At 42.1% G+C, this 19414-nt stretch overlaps 1 protein-coding gene across 6 annotated transcripts in view; it reads left to right on the forward strand.

Moving 5' to 3' along the window:
- The window catches only part of SPATA7 (spermatogenesis associated 7), a 77309-nt gene extending 61656 nt beyond the window's left edge, over positions 1–15653 (forward strand). For 5 of the 6 annotated variants that reach the window (XM_073349369.1, XM_073349366.1, XM_073349367.1 and 2 more), the window contains 6 exons: positions 4141–4208; positions 6675–6728; positions 11545–11582; positions 12078–12180; positions 14548–14605; positions 15083–15653. In XM_073349369.1, coding sequence (XP_073205470.1) covers positions 4141–4208; positions 6675–6728; positions 11545–11582; positions 12078–12180; positions 14548–14605; positions 15083–15565 — 804 coding nt within the window. In that variant the 3' untranslated portion in view covers positions 15566–15653. The remainder of the gene's footprint in view (positions 1–4140; positions 4209–6674; positions 6729–11544; positions 11583–12077; positions 12181–14547; positions 14606–15082) is intronic. The other variant, XM_073349368.1, reaches the window with a different exon arrangement.
- The last annotated feature ends 3761 nt before the right edge of the window (positions 15654–19414 follow it).

Here is a 19414-nt window from a genome sequence, read left to right on the forward strand (position 1 = left end):
TATTTTAAATACTATAGCTCAAAAATGGCATTGTTTCTAAGCTGGAATGTAGCAGCCCATTAAACAATAGTGTGGACTTCGGGCTTATGGGGAATCTTTTGGGGGAAAGAATAAAAAATCAATTATTTTCTTGAAAAAAATGACTTAAGAATCATGCACAGGAGAATTTGTTTGGAGATGGATTCTGTAAGGATTTTTAGCACTCGTGCTTGAATGTATGTTTGAGAGCTGGACAGACACATGAACCTGAATATTAAGAGGGAGCCTTTATATGCTGTTCGGTTAGGGAAGTAAAAAGAACTTGTGAGAAACCACTCACTTCCTGAATATGTAGTAAAGAAGCTTCTGGTACTTCAGAAATAAAAATAATTCCTGCTGTAGTCCAAAATGGAATCTTGAGAGCCATCTCTTAGTATGGACTTTATTGATACCAGTTGTTTGAATCAGATAGATCTGTACCCCATCTTCTTCTTCGAGTGCTTACTCATGTTGATTCCATTCTAGGTGTGTGTGCGCTCACGTGCACACTTGTAGGAGATTTTTCCCTTTAGCCTCTCATGCTAGCCCACCGGATGATTTTAAGGAGCACCAATCTCTGCTCCGAAGGATGGCCACGAACTTAGGCCTAGAGGTGGAGGAGATGGTGGCACAATCGGACACCTTGTTTAATGTGCTCTCCGCATCAACCCCTGCACATGTCACGCTTCTGGTGCACGATGGGGTCCTAAAGATTGCCAAAGCCCTCTGGCAAACACTTCTCATGAGCAACTCCTCCCTCAGGAGGTTGACAACCACCTGCAGTTGGGGGCAATGGAAGAGGTCCCTCAGGAAATGAGGGGGAAAGGGTTTTATTCCTGCTATTTTTTTAATCCTGAAAGCAAAAGGGGGCATAAGACACATTCTGGACCTGCGGCAACTGAACAAATATCTCAGAAAGTTGAAGTTCTGCATGGTCTCCCTGGCCTCCATCATTCCCTCCCTGGATTCGGGAGACTGGTATGCCACACTCAACTTGAAAGATGCTTATTTTCATATTTCCATCTTCCAGTGACTCAGACGGTTCCTCTGTTTTATGATGCTGCCCTTTGGCCCCTTGTCGGCTACACGGGTATTCACAAAATGCCTGGCTCCAGTAGCCGCTTACCTGAGACGTTGAGGGGTCCAGATCTATCCTTATATCGACGATTGTCTCATCAAGGGCAGATTACGGGGTCAAGTGCAGAGGAGTCTCGATCTGGTGCGTTCTACCTGTCATGACCTGGGCCTATTAGTAAATGAAAATAAATTGATCCTTGTACCACTGCAACGGATAGAATTCATAGGGGTGGTCCTTGACCCCACACAGGCCAGAGTATTTCTTCTGGAGGCCCATTTCTAAGCTATGTCAGACTTGAACTCCCATATAAGGGTCCACCCACTCATCACCACCCACACCTGCCTGAGGTTGTTAGGCCACATGGCAGCTTTTACTTACATGGTCTACCATGCTGGCTCCATCTCCTGCGCTGCAAGCATGGCTGGTGTCAGTCTACACTCCCAAAAGGCATGATCTAGACCTGGTAGTCAGGGTGCCAAACCACATTCGGTTGTCACTGGAATAATGATTGGACACCGAATCGGTGTTGGAGGGGGTTCCTTCGCGGCCCTGTCCTAGTTGCTGACCTTGGTTTCCAATGCCTTGGACCTGGGCTGGGAAGCCCACTTGAGCGAGCTCAGCACACAAGGCTGCTGGTTGCGGGACGATCGCTCTCTCCACATAAATGTCAGGGAGCTCAGAGCGGTTCATTTGGCCTGCCAGATTTTCCAGTCCCACTTGAAAGGCAGAGTGGTACAAGTCCTGACAGACAACACCACCGTGAAATTTTTATATCAACAAACAAAGTGGAGCCAGGTCGACAGCCCTTTGCCAGGAAGCCCTATGGCTCTGGGACTTCTGTGTGCAGCATGCCATTCATTTTGTGGTTGTGCACCTCCTGGGGACCTGGAATGTATTAGCAGATCGCCTCAGCAGACACTTCTTGTCTCACCATGAGTGGTCACTTCATCTGGAGGTGGTCAGCATGATCTTCCAAAGGAGGGAAACTGCCCAAGTGGACTTGTTTGCTTCTCGTCAGAACAGGAAATGCCATGTGTTCTGCTTGATTTGAGGGATCGACAGAGGCTCCCTGTCAGACGACTTTTTACCCCCATGGTCGGGGGCCCTGATGTACTCCTTCCCATCAGTGCCGTTAGTCCTCATGATGATCAAACAGGACAGGGTGAAGGTAATCCTAATAGCCCCGGCATGGCATCACCAGCACTGGTTCGGCACGCTGCCGGACCTGTCGGTGGTGGTCCCACTGCAGCTGCCTCTCTGGCCAGATCTGCTGTCCCAGAACCATGGCAATCTTCTGCACCTGAACCTGGCAGCGCTGCACCTGACTGCTTGGCTGCTGCATGGTTAAATGTGGAAGTGCGGGAGTGCTTGGGCCATGTCCAGCAGGTACTGTTGGGCAGCAGGAAGCCTGGGGCTGGGTTTCGGCTTTGGCCCCTCCACCCCCCACCCAGGGCAGCAGGGCTGGGATGTGCTCAGGCCTCAGTCCCCCTTCTGGGGTCCTGCAGTAATTTTTGTTGTCAGAAGGGGGTTGCGGTGCGATGAAGTTTGAGAACCTCTGCACCACACTATTAAATATACTCTTGACAGTCATAGGAGATTTTACAATGATAGTGATTAGTTGGTGCTTAGTTTTGTCTTTTATACTAACAAATCTCTTTGTCAGGCTCTGCTGCCCTTACTCATATTGAATAATACCTTACTCTACAAGTAGTGCCATTGATTTCAGTAGGACTTTGAAGAGTAAGGTACTGCTCAGCATGATCAAGGGAGGCAGATTCTGTCCCTCAGCTAATATTTTTCAGATAAAATATGTAGCTTCTGACAGTAATTGCAATAGCACAGAAATGTCTATCAGAGGAGCATTTTTAGTAATTTTTGAATGCGCACTATTGATTTGTGATGATAAGTGGCTTCAGCTCTGAAGATATTTTGTCTTAACATTTTCCCTTTCTGCTCATTTTTGTCTTGAAGAGTATAACCTGGAACTATTTGGTAACTGTTCTTCAAATAGCTTCCAAATTTTGGACCTCATTTTATAGCTTGTACACAGACACTTATTCCTTAAACCAATAATCCTGTCAACGTTAATAGAACTACTCACATGAGTAGGGACTTCTGACTAAGGGTCAAAGGATTGGACCCTTAACATCTCAGATTATGAATGAAGCACATAGTTCTGTTTATGCTTGGGGGATATTTGCTGCTTTATACCTTCCCTGAAAATGACAGAGTGGCTGCATCTGAACTGGGTAGAAATTGGTTCAGACAAAGCTTTAATAATTAGGTAGCTCCCCTCCAGTCCAGCTGAGTACTATGTATTCATATGGCAACATCTGTCACATCAGGCTTTTTTCTTTTTTTTTCTTTTTTTTGCTGTTGAAAGAGTGACAGTCAGTAATGGAGCATTAATGGCCTTTTCTGAGTGTTGTCGTTTAAAATGCAGGCAGCAGACAACTTTACCATCTCTCTGTTTGTGTGAGTGCCTGAAGTGAGGGGGGATGGTCTGATGGCTAGTGCAATGGAACTCAGCAGGGCTAGATTTTACTCCCACCTCTACCAGTGACACATCTTGTGTAGTTAGGTAAGTCATTTTGGCCTGATTTTCAGAGGAGGTGAGTACCCACAGCTCCCTTGGATTCAGCTGGAGATTTAGGTGTTTAGCCTATGTTCAAATTATGCCATTAACCTCCAGGTGCCTTAATGTACTGTTAATATTGACCTCAGAAAGGTGTTGTGAGGTTTTATTAACATTTGTAAGTACTCTGAGATCCTTGAATAAAAGATGCTGTATGCTTATAATATTATAGCAAAAGATTATTAAGAACTTAGTTTTAAAACTAATGTTAATAGATTAGCTGAATCATATGCAGATGATAAAATTTTAACAAAATTCTCCCCCTGGTCTTATAAGCTGGAATTTCCTAATGACTATGTGCTTGGCACAAACCTCCTGTCCCCCCATGCTACTGACTAACCGTGTTCTGATCCTTGTTTTGCTATGTAGTGTTGCACCAATAATAAAGATGTTATCTCTGTGTTTGTAGGCTGAAGTCACGTCTGCTCCAGATGAGTCTGAGAGAAGGATGGATGCTTTTCAGTACTCCTTGCCAAGGTGCCTGATCTGCAGAAGGAAATATTTCAAACATTCTTTATTGCTTGCCTTACACTAGTTATTAGGCTCATTGGCCATCATTGCCATTTCTGTCCGTGAGCCCTGTTTTATAGCAAGTTTTTGGAGATTAATGACTTTGTGCATAGATCAGGAAGCAATATTCACATTTTCCTTTTGATAAAATTCCAACATGAAGCCAATAAAGTGAGATACATGTGAAATAAGTGAAGAAAACTTTATATACTGTAGCATCTCTTAATATGTAGATCACTGTGTTCTTGCATCCAAATTTCCTGTGCTTATTTGAGCAAGAGTTTCCATTAGCCAGGAGTGAGTATGACAGAGTCAACACAGCTAATAACTCCTTAGACACACTAGAACTAAGATCAGAATTTACAAGCTATTTATTTTGTTAGGTTGGTGGTGATGGTGTAATTGATGCATTGCCATAGTCATGCATGAATAAATACCTTTCAAGGGAAAAAAGATCCCCAATATCTAATAATCTAAATTACCCATGAAGCAAGGCCATATACTGAATAGGTTCTTACCTCCATGTAGCAGTAACTGGTGATATTAAGTTAGACTGATGATGGTACCCAGGCTTTCACTTTTTTGTTCATGACTACCTTTTCTCCTCCCTTTTTACAATCCCTCCCACCTGTGCTTCAGCTACGTTGTAATGCTAACTATGCCCAAGATAGCAGACTGCCTCCTATGAGACTGCAGTGCTTTTATGTGTCCTGTTACCACGGCCTACCCCACCGTCTACACTAAACATCCACACTGCCAGCTGAGCCCATCGCTAACTATTCCTGGTAATCCACCTGTTGTCTGCCACAGAGGCTAAAAATAAATACTAAGTCTCATCTGAAGACAAAGCACAAGTGTGTTTTATATTCAGTTCACGCTATATTGCTATAGCAGATATCGCAGATATAGATATAGGTAAAACATCAGGATAAAATAGATTTAGTGTGTGATGTTTTCTGTAACGTAAGAGCCAGTGATAGGCAAACTATAAATCAGTGAGTCAATCAAAGCTCTACTTCTGAAATATTTTCCACTGGAAATCTAGGAAATATTGTAAATTTTACAGTGCTAAATGGCCTTTCTGGTTCTTGTCTAACAGTTTCTACCTGAAAGACAAAACAGAAATCGATCTAGTTTTCAAGTTCAGAAAGAGGGCATTAAGATGGAACTGATCTTTTGAGCCACCTCAAATTATCATTATGTTTACACCACCTGTATACAGATGCATTAGGAACCTCATAGAACAGATAGATAAGCTCTGGGCTCCCAAATGTTTGCAGTCTAGAATTTAGACACAAGATAAGTTATGAGGGATATGCAAACAAGAGGGCATGGGGTAGGGTTAGGTAGAGTCACATAAATAAGATGCAGAGACTCCGTTCATTTGTGTACACTTCTTGATGAACTTCGAGACTATAATTTAATATGATAGGTATCTCACTTCTTGGTAGAAGTGTATGTGTCTCTAGAAGAGATTTAAAAGAGGCAAGAGTGGTGGATTGGTGGGCAGTCTCTGGGACAGGGTTCCAAGCATATGGGGCTAGGGCTGCCTGAATTTTGGGCGGGGGGGCACATAGTTTTGTTTGACTGAAAATGCATTTATCAGTGAATAAACTATTTGCAAATTGGTTTAGAAATTTAGCTATATTTGTTAGAGATTTTTTTTAAAGGGTAGAAAACACCTGAAAACTTAATGAAACAAAACAATGGAAGAATGTTGTTTTGGGTCGAATTAAATGTTTAGTTTGACCCAAAACAAAAGTTTGTTCGGGTTTTTCTGTATCTGTCAAACCAAAAAATCAATTAGTTGCTCAGCTCCATATATAGTGGTATAGAAGAAGTCATGGAGATGTTTGTATGACAAGAAATTAAATAATAGTCTCCTTTCTGTGCCAAGATGATATGTGAGTGCAGTGTGATTATTTGCATGAGTAAGAATTACATGCACCATATTAAATGTTCTATTAGAAGCATTAAATGGATTATAGAATGCTGTACTGCCATGATGGAGACCCAGGCTCACGTATAACATTGGGACTTTCTTTTCAGTCTGAGGGATACCTCAACGATACCTTCCATCTTTGGAGTAAGTGTTCTGACTGTCCCAGTATTAGAGTTTTGATGGAATAATAATACTCCTGAAGGAAGCTCTCATCTGCCTTGAAGTTAAGAAGTGGAGTTTGCCCCTGGAGCAGGGGATTGTTTTCTATAGAGATGAAATGGATAAAGGATGTTAGTGACATTCCCATAACTCTCACTGGTATAGCTAACCGAATTATTACCACAGGGGTTCGGTGTTCTTTGGCAGACGCTTTGGGGTGAGGGCATCTCATGATTGTGGGTTGCTACAGAAAGAGAGTGAAATGCAGGGAATTGGAGGTTTCTAGGAAATTGCCTAATGCTATTTTTTTTAATATCTATTTTTCTGATTAGCATGACATCCATGTATTCTATGGAATCCTCAGCAATGAGAAAAATCCAGGCTGAGTAAGTATATGTTTTCTTCTCTCTTTTACTGGGTGAAACAGTAAAATGGAAACAAATTTAAAGTTCCTTTTAAGTTTTTACAAATATAAATTTAAGTTTCACTAAAAGGCATCTAGAGGCAGAAAGGCATCCTTTTAAAATTGGAAGTCAAATCCTACTGAGGAAAATAGAAAGGAGCATAAACTCTAGCAAGACAAATATGGAAGTATAATTAGGCAGGCCAAAAAAGAATTTGAAGAGCAAATAGTAAAAGACACAAAAACTAACAGCAAAAAAATGTTTAAGTACATCAGGAGCAGCAAGCCTGCCAAACAATCAGTGGGGCCACTAGATGATCAGGATGCTGAAGGATCACTCAGGGAAGATAAAACCATTGCAAAGAAGCTAAATGAATTCTTTGCATCTGTCTTCACTGCAGAGGATATGAGGGAGATTTCCACACCTGAGCCATTCTCTTAAGTGACAGATCTGAGGAACTGTTCTAGACTAAGGTGTCAGTAGAGGGTGTTTTGGAACATATTGATAAATTAAACAGTAATAAGTCATCAAGGCTAGATGGTATTAACCCAGAGTTCTGAAGGAACTCCAATAAGAAATTGCTGAACTACTGACAGTGGTATATAGCCTATTGCTTGAATCAGTCATTGTACCAGATGACTGGAGGATAGCTAATGTAATGCTGATTTTTTTAAAAGGCTCCAAAGATGATCCTAACAAGTACGGGCCAGGAAGCCTAACTTCAATACCAAGCAAATTAGTTGAAACTATAGTAAAGAACAGAATTATGAGAAATATAGATGAACATGATCTATTGGGGAAGAGTCAAAAGGAAATCATGCCACAACAGTCTATTAGAATTCTTTGAGCAAGCATGTGGACAAGGGTGATCCAGTTGATACAGCATACTTAGACATTCAGAAAGCCTTTGACAGGTCCCACGTCAAAGGCTCTTAAAGTAAGCAGACATGGGATAAGATGGAAGATCCTTTCATGGATCAGTAACTGGTTAAAAGATTGGAAACAAAGGCCAGGAATAAATTGTCAGATTTTACAATGGAAGGAGATAAATAGCGGGGTCCTCCAGAGATTTGTACTGGGATCAGTGCTGTTCAGCATGTTCATAAATGATGTGGAAAGGGGGTAACCAGTTAAGTGGCAAAATTTGCAAATGATACAGAATTACTCAAGGTAGTTAAGACCAAAGCTGACTGTGAAGAGTTACAAAGGGATCTCACAAAACTGGATGACTGGGTGTCAAAATGGCAAATGAAATCAATGTTAAGTGCAAAGTAATGCACATTGGAAAACATAATTCTAATTGTACATACAAAATATTGGGGTCTAAATTAGCTGTTTCTAGTCAGAAAAGAGACCTTGCAGTAATCATGGATAGTTTTCTGAATTCATCTGCTCAGCTGTGCAGCTATAGTCAAAAAAGTTAACAGAATGTTAGGAACCATTAGGAAAGGGACAGAGACAAGACAGAAAATATCATAATTCCACTATATAAATCCATGGTAAACCCACACTTTGAACACTGCATGTAGTTCTGGTCGTCTCATCTCAAAAAAGATAATTTAGAATTGGAAAAGGTAAAAAGAAGGGCAACAAAAATGATTAGGGGTATGGAACAGCTTCCATATGAGGAGAGATTAAAAAGAATGGGATTGTTCATCTTAGAAAAGAGACGATTCAGGGGGATATGATAGAGGGCTATAAAGTCATGAGTAGTGTAGAGAAAGTGAATAAGGAAATGTTATTTACCCCCTTCACATAAAACAAGAACCAGGGGTCACCCAATGAAATTAATAGGAAGCAGGTTTAAAACTGACATAAGAAAGTATTTCTTCACACAGTGCAGTCAACCTGTGAAACTCGTTGCCAGGGGATGTTGTGAAGGCCGAAAGCATAACTGGGTTCAAAAAAGAATTAGGTAAATTCATGGAGGGTAGGTCTTTCAATAGCTATGAGCCAAGGTGGTATGGGATACTAACCCATGCTCTAGGTGACCCTAACCCGCTGACTGCAAGAAGCTGGAACTGGACAACAGGGAATGGATTGCTCGATAATTGCCATATTCTGTTTCATTTACTCTGAAGCATCTGGCACTGGTAACTGTTAGAAGGTAGTATGCTGGGCTAGATGGATCATTGGTCTGACCCAGTATTGATATTCTTATGTTCCTATGTTAAAACAATAAATGAGGCACTGTAATAAACTATCACATCAGAGTCTGATCTGGATCTGACATGGCTACAAATAAAGAAATCCATTTGACAGCATGTGAAGTATCCCCCACAGCTCTAAAAATCAGGAAAACTAGCTACAACTTTTTTGGGAAAAAGTGACTAGATTCTGCTATTCTTGTTTATTACTCGGAATATTTCTATGAAGACGGGACCTTTGTTTCTGTAGAGCTCCTGCTACTAGTTCCCCCCTTGATACCATGGTCTTTTCTTTGTATTGACAACATACATATATAACAAACATTTCCAGAGCAACCGAAGTGTAATGTTGCAAACAGGCATCAGGTGGAGAACAAGTAGCAGGAACAGAGAAACTTCTGAAAACAAAGATCCCCTTTTACATGCAATAGGAATGAAGAGGAAAGCACTTTGAAGAAATAGGATATTCAGAGAGGCATTAGTAGTATTTTGCACTTTCATAGACCCTTCCATCTGAATATCATAAAGTGTTTTGCAGACATCAGTGAACTGAGCATTACAATCCCCTGGTGAACTAGATAGTTATCCCCATTTCATAGATGTGGCAACTGGGTTCAGAAGGGGCTAAAGCCAGGAATAGAATCCAGATCTCCTTCCTGGTCTTGTACTTGTAGGGATGGACAGCCCCGTCCAGATAAAGTCAGAACTCCTGCGCCAATCCTTCACTCCTTTTTAGAACCCAACCTTTTTTGAAGTTCTGAAACATATGGATAAGTTGGTTGATTGTTGTTATTTCCAGTGTGTATGCAGGAACAGAACTGATCATGAGGGAAACCATTCTCCTAGTATTTCTGGCCAGAAACCTGGTGAGACCCTGGAGTCAGAGATTGGAATTATATTCCCAGCTGTTACATTGACTTGCAAGTCACATAATTTCTCTATATCTTAGTTTCCCCATCTATAAAAGGAATGATAATGCTTCCCTATCTTGAAGAGGACTTGACTGAAAAGCACTTGGGAATCCTTGGAAGATGCTATAGAAGGGGAACATATTACTGTGTTCTTGTTCTTGTCATTATTATTAGGATGTCTCAACAGAATTCCAAACTTTTGGAGGCTCTCCCAGCCATAGTGATTGGCATCACCACTGGCTCTAAGGAATTTTAGCCAAAGAGGTCCACAACACCTCAACACTCTTCAAGCAGTTGTGATGTTGAACTCCCATAATCCAAGCAACTCATTTTAGCTATATTATTTGTTTACTTGAAAGGAAATTTTACAACACATTACATCAATATATTTTTATGCTGATGCCTGATTAATTCTCTTACATATTTCTTAATGACAGCTGCTTGCACGTGCCACTGAGGAATACTTTTAATGCTTAGCTGTTTGAACAGTTTAGCGTTCCCATGTTCTTCCTGGAGTAATTACAGGCTAAAACTCTTGTGTAAAAAATTCCTTAGCATCGTTACTAGTAAAATCTTTGCCTGTTAGCACTGAAAATATGTTAATCTGATGAACTTTCTACTCAGGGTGTTGTTTTTCTTTCTGTATCTCTCTGACTCTACAATTAAAATTGACTGTTATTATTATTCCTTGTATTACCATAGTGACTAGGAGCCCTGGTCATGGAGCAGGACCTGTTGTGCTAGGTGCTAGTGAGTTTCATTCTCTGATTCTCCTGCACTAGCTGAATGCTGCAACATTTGGGTTGCAGACACTGCAGAGGAATGTTTTTGCCTTGCTAAAGAGCTGTTTCCATTGAAATTTAAAAAGAAAGGATCAGAATGAGTGAAGTTGGCTCCGAGGTGTATACATTACCTCTCCCTGCACCAGCAATGCCTTTGCAGAACAGGGAAATGTTATCCTGAAGTAAGGGAGGTTTTCAGTGTAAACACTGCCCTCCCACCACAGAGTAGCAACTGAAGTTCCCTAGAAACCCCTGTGAAAGCTGCTGAATCAGAGCATTGCGCTGCATCATGTCTTCGCCCCCTACCTGGCTAGCACTACCCATTTCTTGAGCAGTGTTGGCCCTTTCCAGATCTCACAGCACAAAGCAGGTTGTGATCTGTCACCCCTCCTGCAGGACTGCCCACCTCAGGAGCTCTGGACTAGTTTATACAAGAGCAGGAAGTTAACATAAAGCTTGACAATTGTCATAAATATAAAGGGAAGGGTAAACCCCTTTAAAATCCCTCCTGGCCAGAGGAAAAATCCTCTCACCTGTAAAGGGTTAAGAAGCTAAAGATAACCTCGCTGGCACCTGACCAAAATGACCAATGAGGAGACAAGATACTTTCAAAAGCTGGGAGGAGGGAGAGAAACAAAGGGTCTGTGTCTGTCTATATGCTGCTTTTGCTGGGGATAGACCAGGAATGGAGTCTTAGAACTTTAGTAAGTAATCTAGCTAGGTATGTGTTAGATTATGATTTCTTTAAATGGCTGAGAAAAGAACTGTGCTGAATAGAATGACTATCCCTGTCTGTGTGTCCTTTTTGTAACTTAAGGTTTTGCCTAGAGGGATTCTCTATGTTTTGAATCTAATTACCCTGTAAGATCTCTACCATCCTGATTTTACAGGGGTGATTTCTTTACTTCTATTAAAAGTCTTCTTGTAAGAAAACTGAATGCTTTTTCATTGTTCTCAGATCCAAGGGTTTGGGTCTGTGGTCCCCTATGCAAATTGGTGAGGATTTTTACCAAACCTTCCCCAGAAAGTGGGGTGCAAGGGTTGGGAGGATTTGGGGGGGAAAGATGTGTCCAAACTATGTTTCCCAGTAAACCCAGTTAGAGTTTGGTGGTGGCAGTGGAGATCCAGGGACAAAGGATAAAATTAATGTGTACCTTGGGGAAGTTTTAACCTAAGCTGGTAAAAGTAAGCTTAAGAGGTTTTCATGCGGGTCTCCACATCTGTACCCTAGAGTTCAGGGTGGGGGAGGAACCTTGGCAACATTTCTGCAGATATCATTGTACTTTATACAGAGCCTATTTTTATTCACCCTAAACATGGGGCCTAAGTAACTGTGTCCCATCAGCCTCTTCTGTAAGACAAGAAGCTAAATTGGTCCCAAGAGCTATAAGGGTTTCCATTTTCTCCATGGTATTTGCTAAGTAATTTCCCTTAGCAGGTAGAGCTTCTTGCTCTGTTGTGTGACAGATGTCTCTACTTTTAAACATTCAGACTGGATTTTCTGTTCTCTGTGCAGAGAAGAAGAGCTTCGGTATTTGAGTTTCATTGAAGATGTAACAGATGAAATTCTGAAGCTTGGATTATTTTCCAACAGGTTAGATATCTTTGTTTTAGGGTTTGTAGGGACTGGGCTCAAAACAGACTGGATTCTGTAAGCAGTGTGGAGTGCAGTATCTCTGACCCTGGTGACATTTTTATAATAAGATTTTGGCATTTAACCTCCTATTAAATACAGTTCTAAAAACATAACTTCCCTTTGCTCTCATTCTCTCTCCTTTACTTTTACTTCTGTTGTAGATCTTGGCACATCTTCATAGTCTGCTCTCTTTCTTCCTCTCCTCTTTCATCTCTTGTCACTCTTCTCCTATCAGAGATGCATAGATTTTAAGGCCAGAGGGGACCATTGTAATAATCTAGGCTGACCTCCTATATAACACAAAGCAAGGAACCTCACCCAGTAATTTCTGCATCAAGCCCATAATTTCTGTTTCAATTATAACGTATTTTCTAGAAAGATCTCCAATCTTATAGACCTCAAATGATTGAGAATCCACCATGTCCCTTGGAAAGTTGTTCCAATGTTTATTCTCCCTTACTGTTAAATTCTGTCTGTGCACTGAATTCTCTTCCTCTGTCTCTCATTTCTCATCCCCAACAACCAGCCCGTTCTCTTTCTCTTTCCCTGTTTCCAGTCTCTCCTTTCTTTCCCTCACTCTCACTAATTCTTTTTTCTTTCTGTTCTCAATCTGTTTCCTCATACCCCCCACTCTTTCCTTCATGCACATTCTCTACCCTTCTACTCCACTTTCTCGTTCCCCGACTCCAAATCAAGTGGAGCAGAGGGGCACAGCCCATACCAATCCTGGCCCTGACAGGGATGCCCTAGCAGCATCTCCTTCCTGACTCTCTCCTCACAGTTTCTTCTCCCCAGTCTCTGAAGAAGGGACCAGAGGTTCTCTCTGCACCTTCCCCACAGGCCATGACAGGGGGCCTCAGGGATCTTCTCTCCCTTGCCATAGCGAGCTGCAGAAGCTGTGTTTTGTCTCTTCCCCCTCCCCAGGCCTGGGACAGGGGGTCTGCTGGGAGTATAGGATTATGCTTGTACCTCTGCACATCAGCAGTGTCATAAATATAAAGGGAAGGGTAACCACCTTTCTGTATAAAGAAAAGGAGTACTTGTGGCACCTTAGAGACTAACCAATTTATTTGAGCATAAGCTTTCGTGAGCTACAGTTTCCACAATATGCATCCGATGAAGTGAGCTGTAGCTCACGAAAGCTTATGCTCAAATAAATTGGTTAGTCTCTAAGGTACTCCTTTTCTTTTTGCGAATACAGACTAACACGGCTGTTACTCTGACACCTTTCTGTATACAGTGCTATAGAATACCTCCTGGCCAGAGGCAAAATCCTTTCACCTGTAAAGGGTTAAGAAGCTAATGTAACCCCGCAGGCACCTGACCCAAAATGGCCAATGGGGGGACAAGATTCTTTCAAATCTGGAGGTGGGGGAACAAAGAGTTTGGGCTGTCTGTGTGATGCTTTTGCCGGGAACAGATCAGGAATGCAGCCTTACAACTCCTGTTAAATTAGTAAGTAATCTAGCTAGGAAATCTTTAGATTTTCTTTTGTTTAATGGCCTGTAAAATAAGCTGTGCTGGAGGGAATGTATATTTCTGTTTTTGTGTCTTTTTGTAACTTAAGGTTTTGCATAGAGGGATTCTCTATGTTTTGAATCTGATTACCCTGTAAGGTATTTACCATTCTGATTTTACAGAGGTGATTCTTTTACCTTTTTGTTCTTAAGATCCAAGGGTTTGGGTCTGTGTTCACCTGTACCACTTGGTGAGGAGTATTATCAAGCCTTCACCAGGAAAGGGGGTGTAGGGCTTGAGGGGATATTTTGGGGGAAGATGTCTCCAAGTGGTCTCTTTCCCTGTTCTTTGTTTAAAACACTCGGTGGTGGCAGCATACTGTTCAAGGACAAGGCAAAGTTTGTACCGTGGGGAAGTTTTTAACCTAAGCTGGTAAGAATAAGCTTAGGGGGTCTTTCATGCAGGTCCCCACATCTGTACCCTAGAATGCAGAGTGGGGATGGAACCTTGACAAGCAGCGACTATGGCGAGGAGTTATGGGATTGTGAATGCTTCAGCCTGTGGCGTCCGCTCACTCTACCTGAGCTGAGACTGGCTAAGACAGAGCAAGGGGTACATCAGTTAGTGTTCTCATTCAGCCCTATGACAAGGCTTGGCCCACTGAGCAAATGTCTGTTAGCATGTAAACACAATGTTGGCCCCTTTGTGACAAAGTATAATGAGGGCAATATGATTATTTCCCCTTAGTAAATGCATGAAGACTCTGGAGCTTGGATCCTTTACTCATATACGCTTGTTTAGGACATTGTATCTTTCTCTCCTCAAAATAATGATCTGCCTGAGCCTTACTTATTTATTTATTTTTAGGGCTTTGGAGAGATTGTTTGAGCGTCACATAGAGCAAAATAAGCACCGTTTGGATGAGGTATGTTCGTTTTCCAAACACAGTGTGTAATGTTCTCAGTCCATGTATGTGACTTCAGAGAGGTCTTTCCACAGTGCACTTTTAAAAATGCTGCAGATGTAATCATAACCCTCAATACAGATCCACCTTTTGAATGAGAGATTGTGTGCTGGTACTTTGTCAGCGGTGCAAGTGGGAATTGTGACCTTTCTAGATCACCCACATCATGCATACTTTCACACAGTGGGTAACAGTTATTTCAGCAAGTTGATTGTTTGCTACAAAGTAATTATAAGAATAATTAAGTTACTTGATTTTATGCATCCTGTATTTCCTCAAAAATGTAACTATATGGAACATACTAATTTGAAAATAAATTCTTAATACATTCAACTATTTGGACTATGAAATCTGTTACAGATCCTGTCTTAAGACTGCAGGCAGCTGTGCAGTGGGCCATAAGTGATTAAGAACCTTATTTCTTCCCTTAAATTCTAGAACAAAATGCGCCACCTCCTGGATGTCCTCAAAGTCGACGTGGGGTGCAGCACAGAGAAATCTGAGAGAGTCAATGGCAGCATGGAAGTGATTGACCCATTTGATCTGGAAAGATTTGAGACCTTGGACCAGCTCCAGTTTACCAGCAAAAACTGGAAACAAAATAAGACTACAAAAAGTGAAGAGTTCCTAAAAGCCATGGATTTATTATCAAAGGAGACAGACAAACTAAACCACTCCTTACACAGTGAAATGTCAAAGCAGATGCATGACAAGGATATCTTTTCAAAAGATATAACTGAAGTGGTGAGTGTTGGAACAGATCCTTACTCTTCAGTGCAATCTGAAGAAGCCTCAGGTATTTCACACACATTTGAGCCAACACTGAACTCAACCACTTGTGACAGTGACTTTGAATCAAATAAGGAACTTGATGATCTTGAGGAAAACTTTGCAGAGGCCCTTCAAATTTCCTCTATGTAAAGTAGTAGACAAGAACTAGCTGCAGAACAGGACAGTAGACTGTTGCAGAGAGCTGACATTTGTTAAATAAATGCTAGTGAATCATTCATTTTACCTTTAACTTTTCTCTTTGGACACTGCTATAGCCTCTCCAGCAGGAATACAAGTATTTTTAATCAGGCTTTAACTGATCCATGTACTAACATACACCTGTAGTGTGTCAAATGTCACTGGTTAAAAAGGACTTTATATATTTCAGCTAAGTGTCTAATTTGGAAATAACTGTTGAAAATACTAAAATTAGAGACATTTTTAGGATTATTAGAGAGGTAATAATTTATATTATTTATTCTTTGTTTTTTATAATAAATGAGTGCAATAACTGAAACATTTAAAGCACAGTTGTGATACAATAAGCTTTTGCCACCAAGGGCTAAGATCACAGCTTAAGCTGTAACTGAACATTTCAGTATCACTTTGCAGGGAGAATTTAGGATTGATTAGCATCAAAAAACAAGACACAGAGTTTAGTGTCTGCAGGAAATGTGCAGCATGAACATGGAGTCTCTTGCATCCACGTTGAAGGGGATTTCTGCATTTCTTGGCACTCCTAGTCCATTGTTCAAGGTTGTCCTAAATACCCAAGAGGAGATGAACCCCTCTTCAAATCCAGTTACATAGGAATGACCTATGTACATACAGTCACAGTCTGAAACATGAGCATTTCTCTGTGCCAGTGACTGGCTGCTAGGAGGTGCTCCCTCCTCCTTTCACTCCCTTCTTTCCTGTGTTAATACGCCAGATTTTTTTCTACCCTGTCTTTACCTGCTGTAGAAAGCAGTGGGACTTCTCCCATAATAGCAACCGGCAGTCTTTACTTAGCCAGCAAGATGGCAGGAGGTTAAGAAAGGATATCTTTCGGTAACTGCTGCAGTCGGCTGGCTTTGTTGGTACACTGTTTTAATCTGGATGTTCATGACTCAGTTGATATTTTAGGAGGGTGGAGATTTTGCAACAGTTGTCAAACTGCACAACACTAAAATGTACAGCTCAGTTTCCTGCACTGAGGAAAGCCTTGATTTAAAGTGCTGCGTATATTTTTATTTTAATAAACTGACGAGAGTTGGGCTTTAGTTCATGATCAGGAGTTTTTGGCTAAAACATCAGGCATGTAGATAGGGCAGGTTTTTATTTATACACATGAAACGTACTGCACTGGCAAACTGAGAGACTGAAGTTCTTTGTTTATCCATAGTACAGCTACAGCCTGAACAGTAGCTGAGCAAGCTTCATGCTGTAGCTGCACCAAGGTGTCTCCAGCCTAGCCTAACAGTACCACCTTTAAAAGAGGGGTTAATACCAGAGGGAAGCACTGTGGGTTGCTTGACATCGTCCTGGTATCCTAAACTATCTTACACTTCAGTATTTTTAAGTATATAATTAGTTGGTTCAACATTTACCTAAATAGATTGGGCCTGAGAATACATATGGATAAGTCACATCTTGCTACTTTTCCCCTTAAATTACTGCCATTCATCTTCCTGATCCAGCTCATCCTGAAGTATCTGTGAGAAATAAGTAACTGTCTTTGCTGTATTGGAACAGCACAACTGAAGAGGCTAAACAAAGGTTATGATTAATTATAAGAAACTTTAGGAACTGGAAAAGGCCACCTGTTCCAGTGTACGTGCTCTTTTCTTAGAATCATAGAATATCAGGGTTGGAAGGGACCCCAGAAGGTCATCTAGTCCAACCCCCTGCTCAAAGCAGGACCAATTCCCAGTTAAATCATCCCAGCCAGGGCTTTGTCAAGCCTGACCTTAAAAACCTCTAAGGAAGGAGATTCTACCACCTCCCTAGGTAACGCATTCCAGTGTTTCACCACCCTCTTAGTGAAAAAGTTTTTCCTAATATCCAATCTAAACCTCCCCCACTGCAACTTGAGACCATTACTCCTCGTTCTGTCATCTGCTACCATTGAGAACAGTCTAGAGCCATCCTCTTTGGAACCCCCTTTCAGGTAGTTGAAAGCAGCTATCAAATCCCCCCTCATTCTTCTCTTCTGCAGGCTAAACAATCCCAGCTCCCTCAGCCTCTCCTCATAACTCATGTGTTCCAGTCCCCTAATCATTTTTGTTGCCCTTCGCTGGACTCTCCAATTTATCCACATCCTTCTTGAAGTGTGGGGCCCAAAACTGGACACAGTACTCCAGATGAGGCCTCACCAATGTCGAATAGAGGGGAACGATCACATCCCTTGATCTGCTCGCTATGCCCCTACTTATACATCCCAAAATGCCATTGGCCTTCTTGGCAGAAGTCTTGGTTTTATCTCTTAATCTCCTTCTTCCAGAAACAAGGTTAGGTGGTTGGAGCTTATCTACACAACTCTACCTGTTTCCTTCCCTCCATTTTCTGATTAACTGTCTTTCCCAAACAATTTTGCAGAATAAGGAACTAGCTACACCTGCTAACTTCAGCTCCAATGGGTGCAGTTACTTGTGTGGTTGCAATTTTCAGAAATTAATGTAGCAAAGGACCCCTCATTGATAAGATTTATCAATAGTGCAAGCTTGGTTTTTGGTCTGTCTGTGTTCTTCTGTACTGCCTTAGTACCACAGTATCTGTTTTCTCTTGCATAATATTCAAGTTTTGCCAGAAGTAGCATTAAACCAAAATATTATGGTGGGAATGAGACAGTCACAACCTCTACCATTAAGATTGTAAATGCTGTGTCCTGACTTAAACTCAGTACACTTCCAGTCAATAAGGGTCTGTGTCAGAGAAGAACGTGACCCTAATAGCGTTCACCTTTATTTCAAATTGCACTTACAACTACTGCACCAGTGGCTGTTAGTTATAACTGGAGATTTTGCTTACTGTCAAATATTATCACCTTGTCAACACTTTCCCTAATGATACAAAATGTTTCTACTTATTAGTCCTGCATAAGACAGTAACTTATTTGGGTTCATGATCACCAGCATTAATAAATAACCCTGATTCTCTACTGTTCTTGCACCATTTACACCTGTCCAGAATGGGGGTAAAATGCTACCTAGCCAAAAAGATAGCACTTTGCCTAGATGCTAATGACCATACAGGGCAAGTGGAGAAACAGACTCTATATCTAGCACTTTATAGGGGTGCTGTTTCTTGTTGATACCAGCACTGTAAAGGAGCATGAAAGTAAGAGTAAATGTAACTTATTCCTTTTGCACTGCTCGGAGCACTGAAGAGGTGTCCTAATGTGAGGGAAAACGAGGCCCAATAACTCCAAACGTAGTTTATAATAAATATCTAACCCACACAATGGTAGCATGGCCCAGGGAACTGAATTCAGATCTGGGCCTCAAGAGATTTTGTATTCCCAAATTTGCTGCTAGTTAGCTCTGTGGCTTTGGACAATTTGCACCCATTCTGTATCTCTGTTTCATAGAAATACAGGGCTGGAAGAGACCTTGAGAAGTCCAGGCCCTTGCACTGAAGCAGGACCAGGTACCCCTAGACACAGTGGGGCCCAGGCCAGCCCCCATGGGAGTGGGGAAGGAGTGCCACCCAGCCCTGCTCCACCCCAAGCCCGGCTCTGCCCCCAGCCCCAGTTCCACTCCATCCCCTGCTCTGCCCCCAGCCCAGCTCCGGCCCCAGCTCCACTCCGCCCCCTGCTCCGTGCCCAGTCCCAGCTCCACTCCGCCCCCTGCTCTGCCCCCAGGCCAGCTCCGTGCCCAGTCCCAGCTCCACTCCGCCCCCTTCTCTGCCCCCAGGCCAGCTCCGTGCCCAGTCCCAGCTCCACTCCGCCCCCTGCTCTGCCCCCAGGCCAGCTCCGTGCCCAGTCCCAGCTCCACTCCGCCCCCTGCTCTGCCCCCAGGC

The sequence above is a fragment of the Lepidochelys kempii genome, chromosome 6 (assembly GCF_965140265.1).
Source record: "Lepidochelys kempii isolate rLepKem1 chromosome 6, rLepKem1.hap2, whole genome shotgun sequence".
NCBI lineage: Eukaryota > Metazoa > Chordata > Testudines > Cheloniidae > Lepidochelys > Lepidochelys kempii.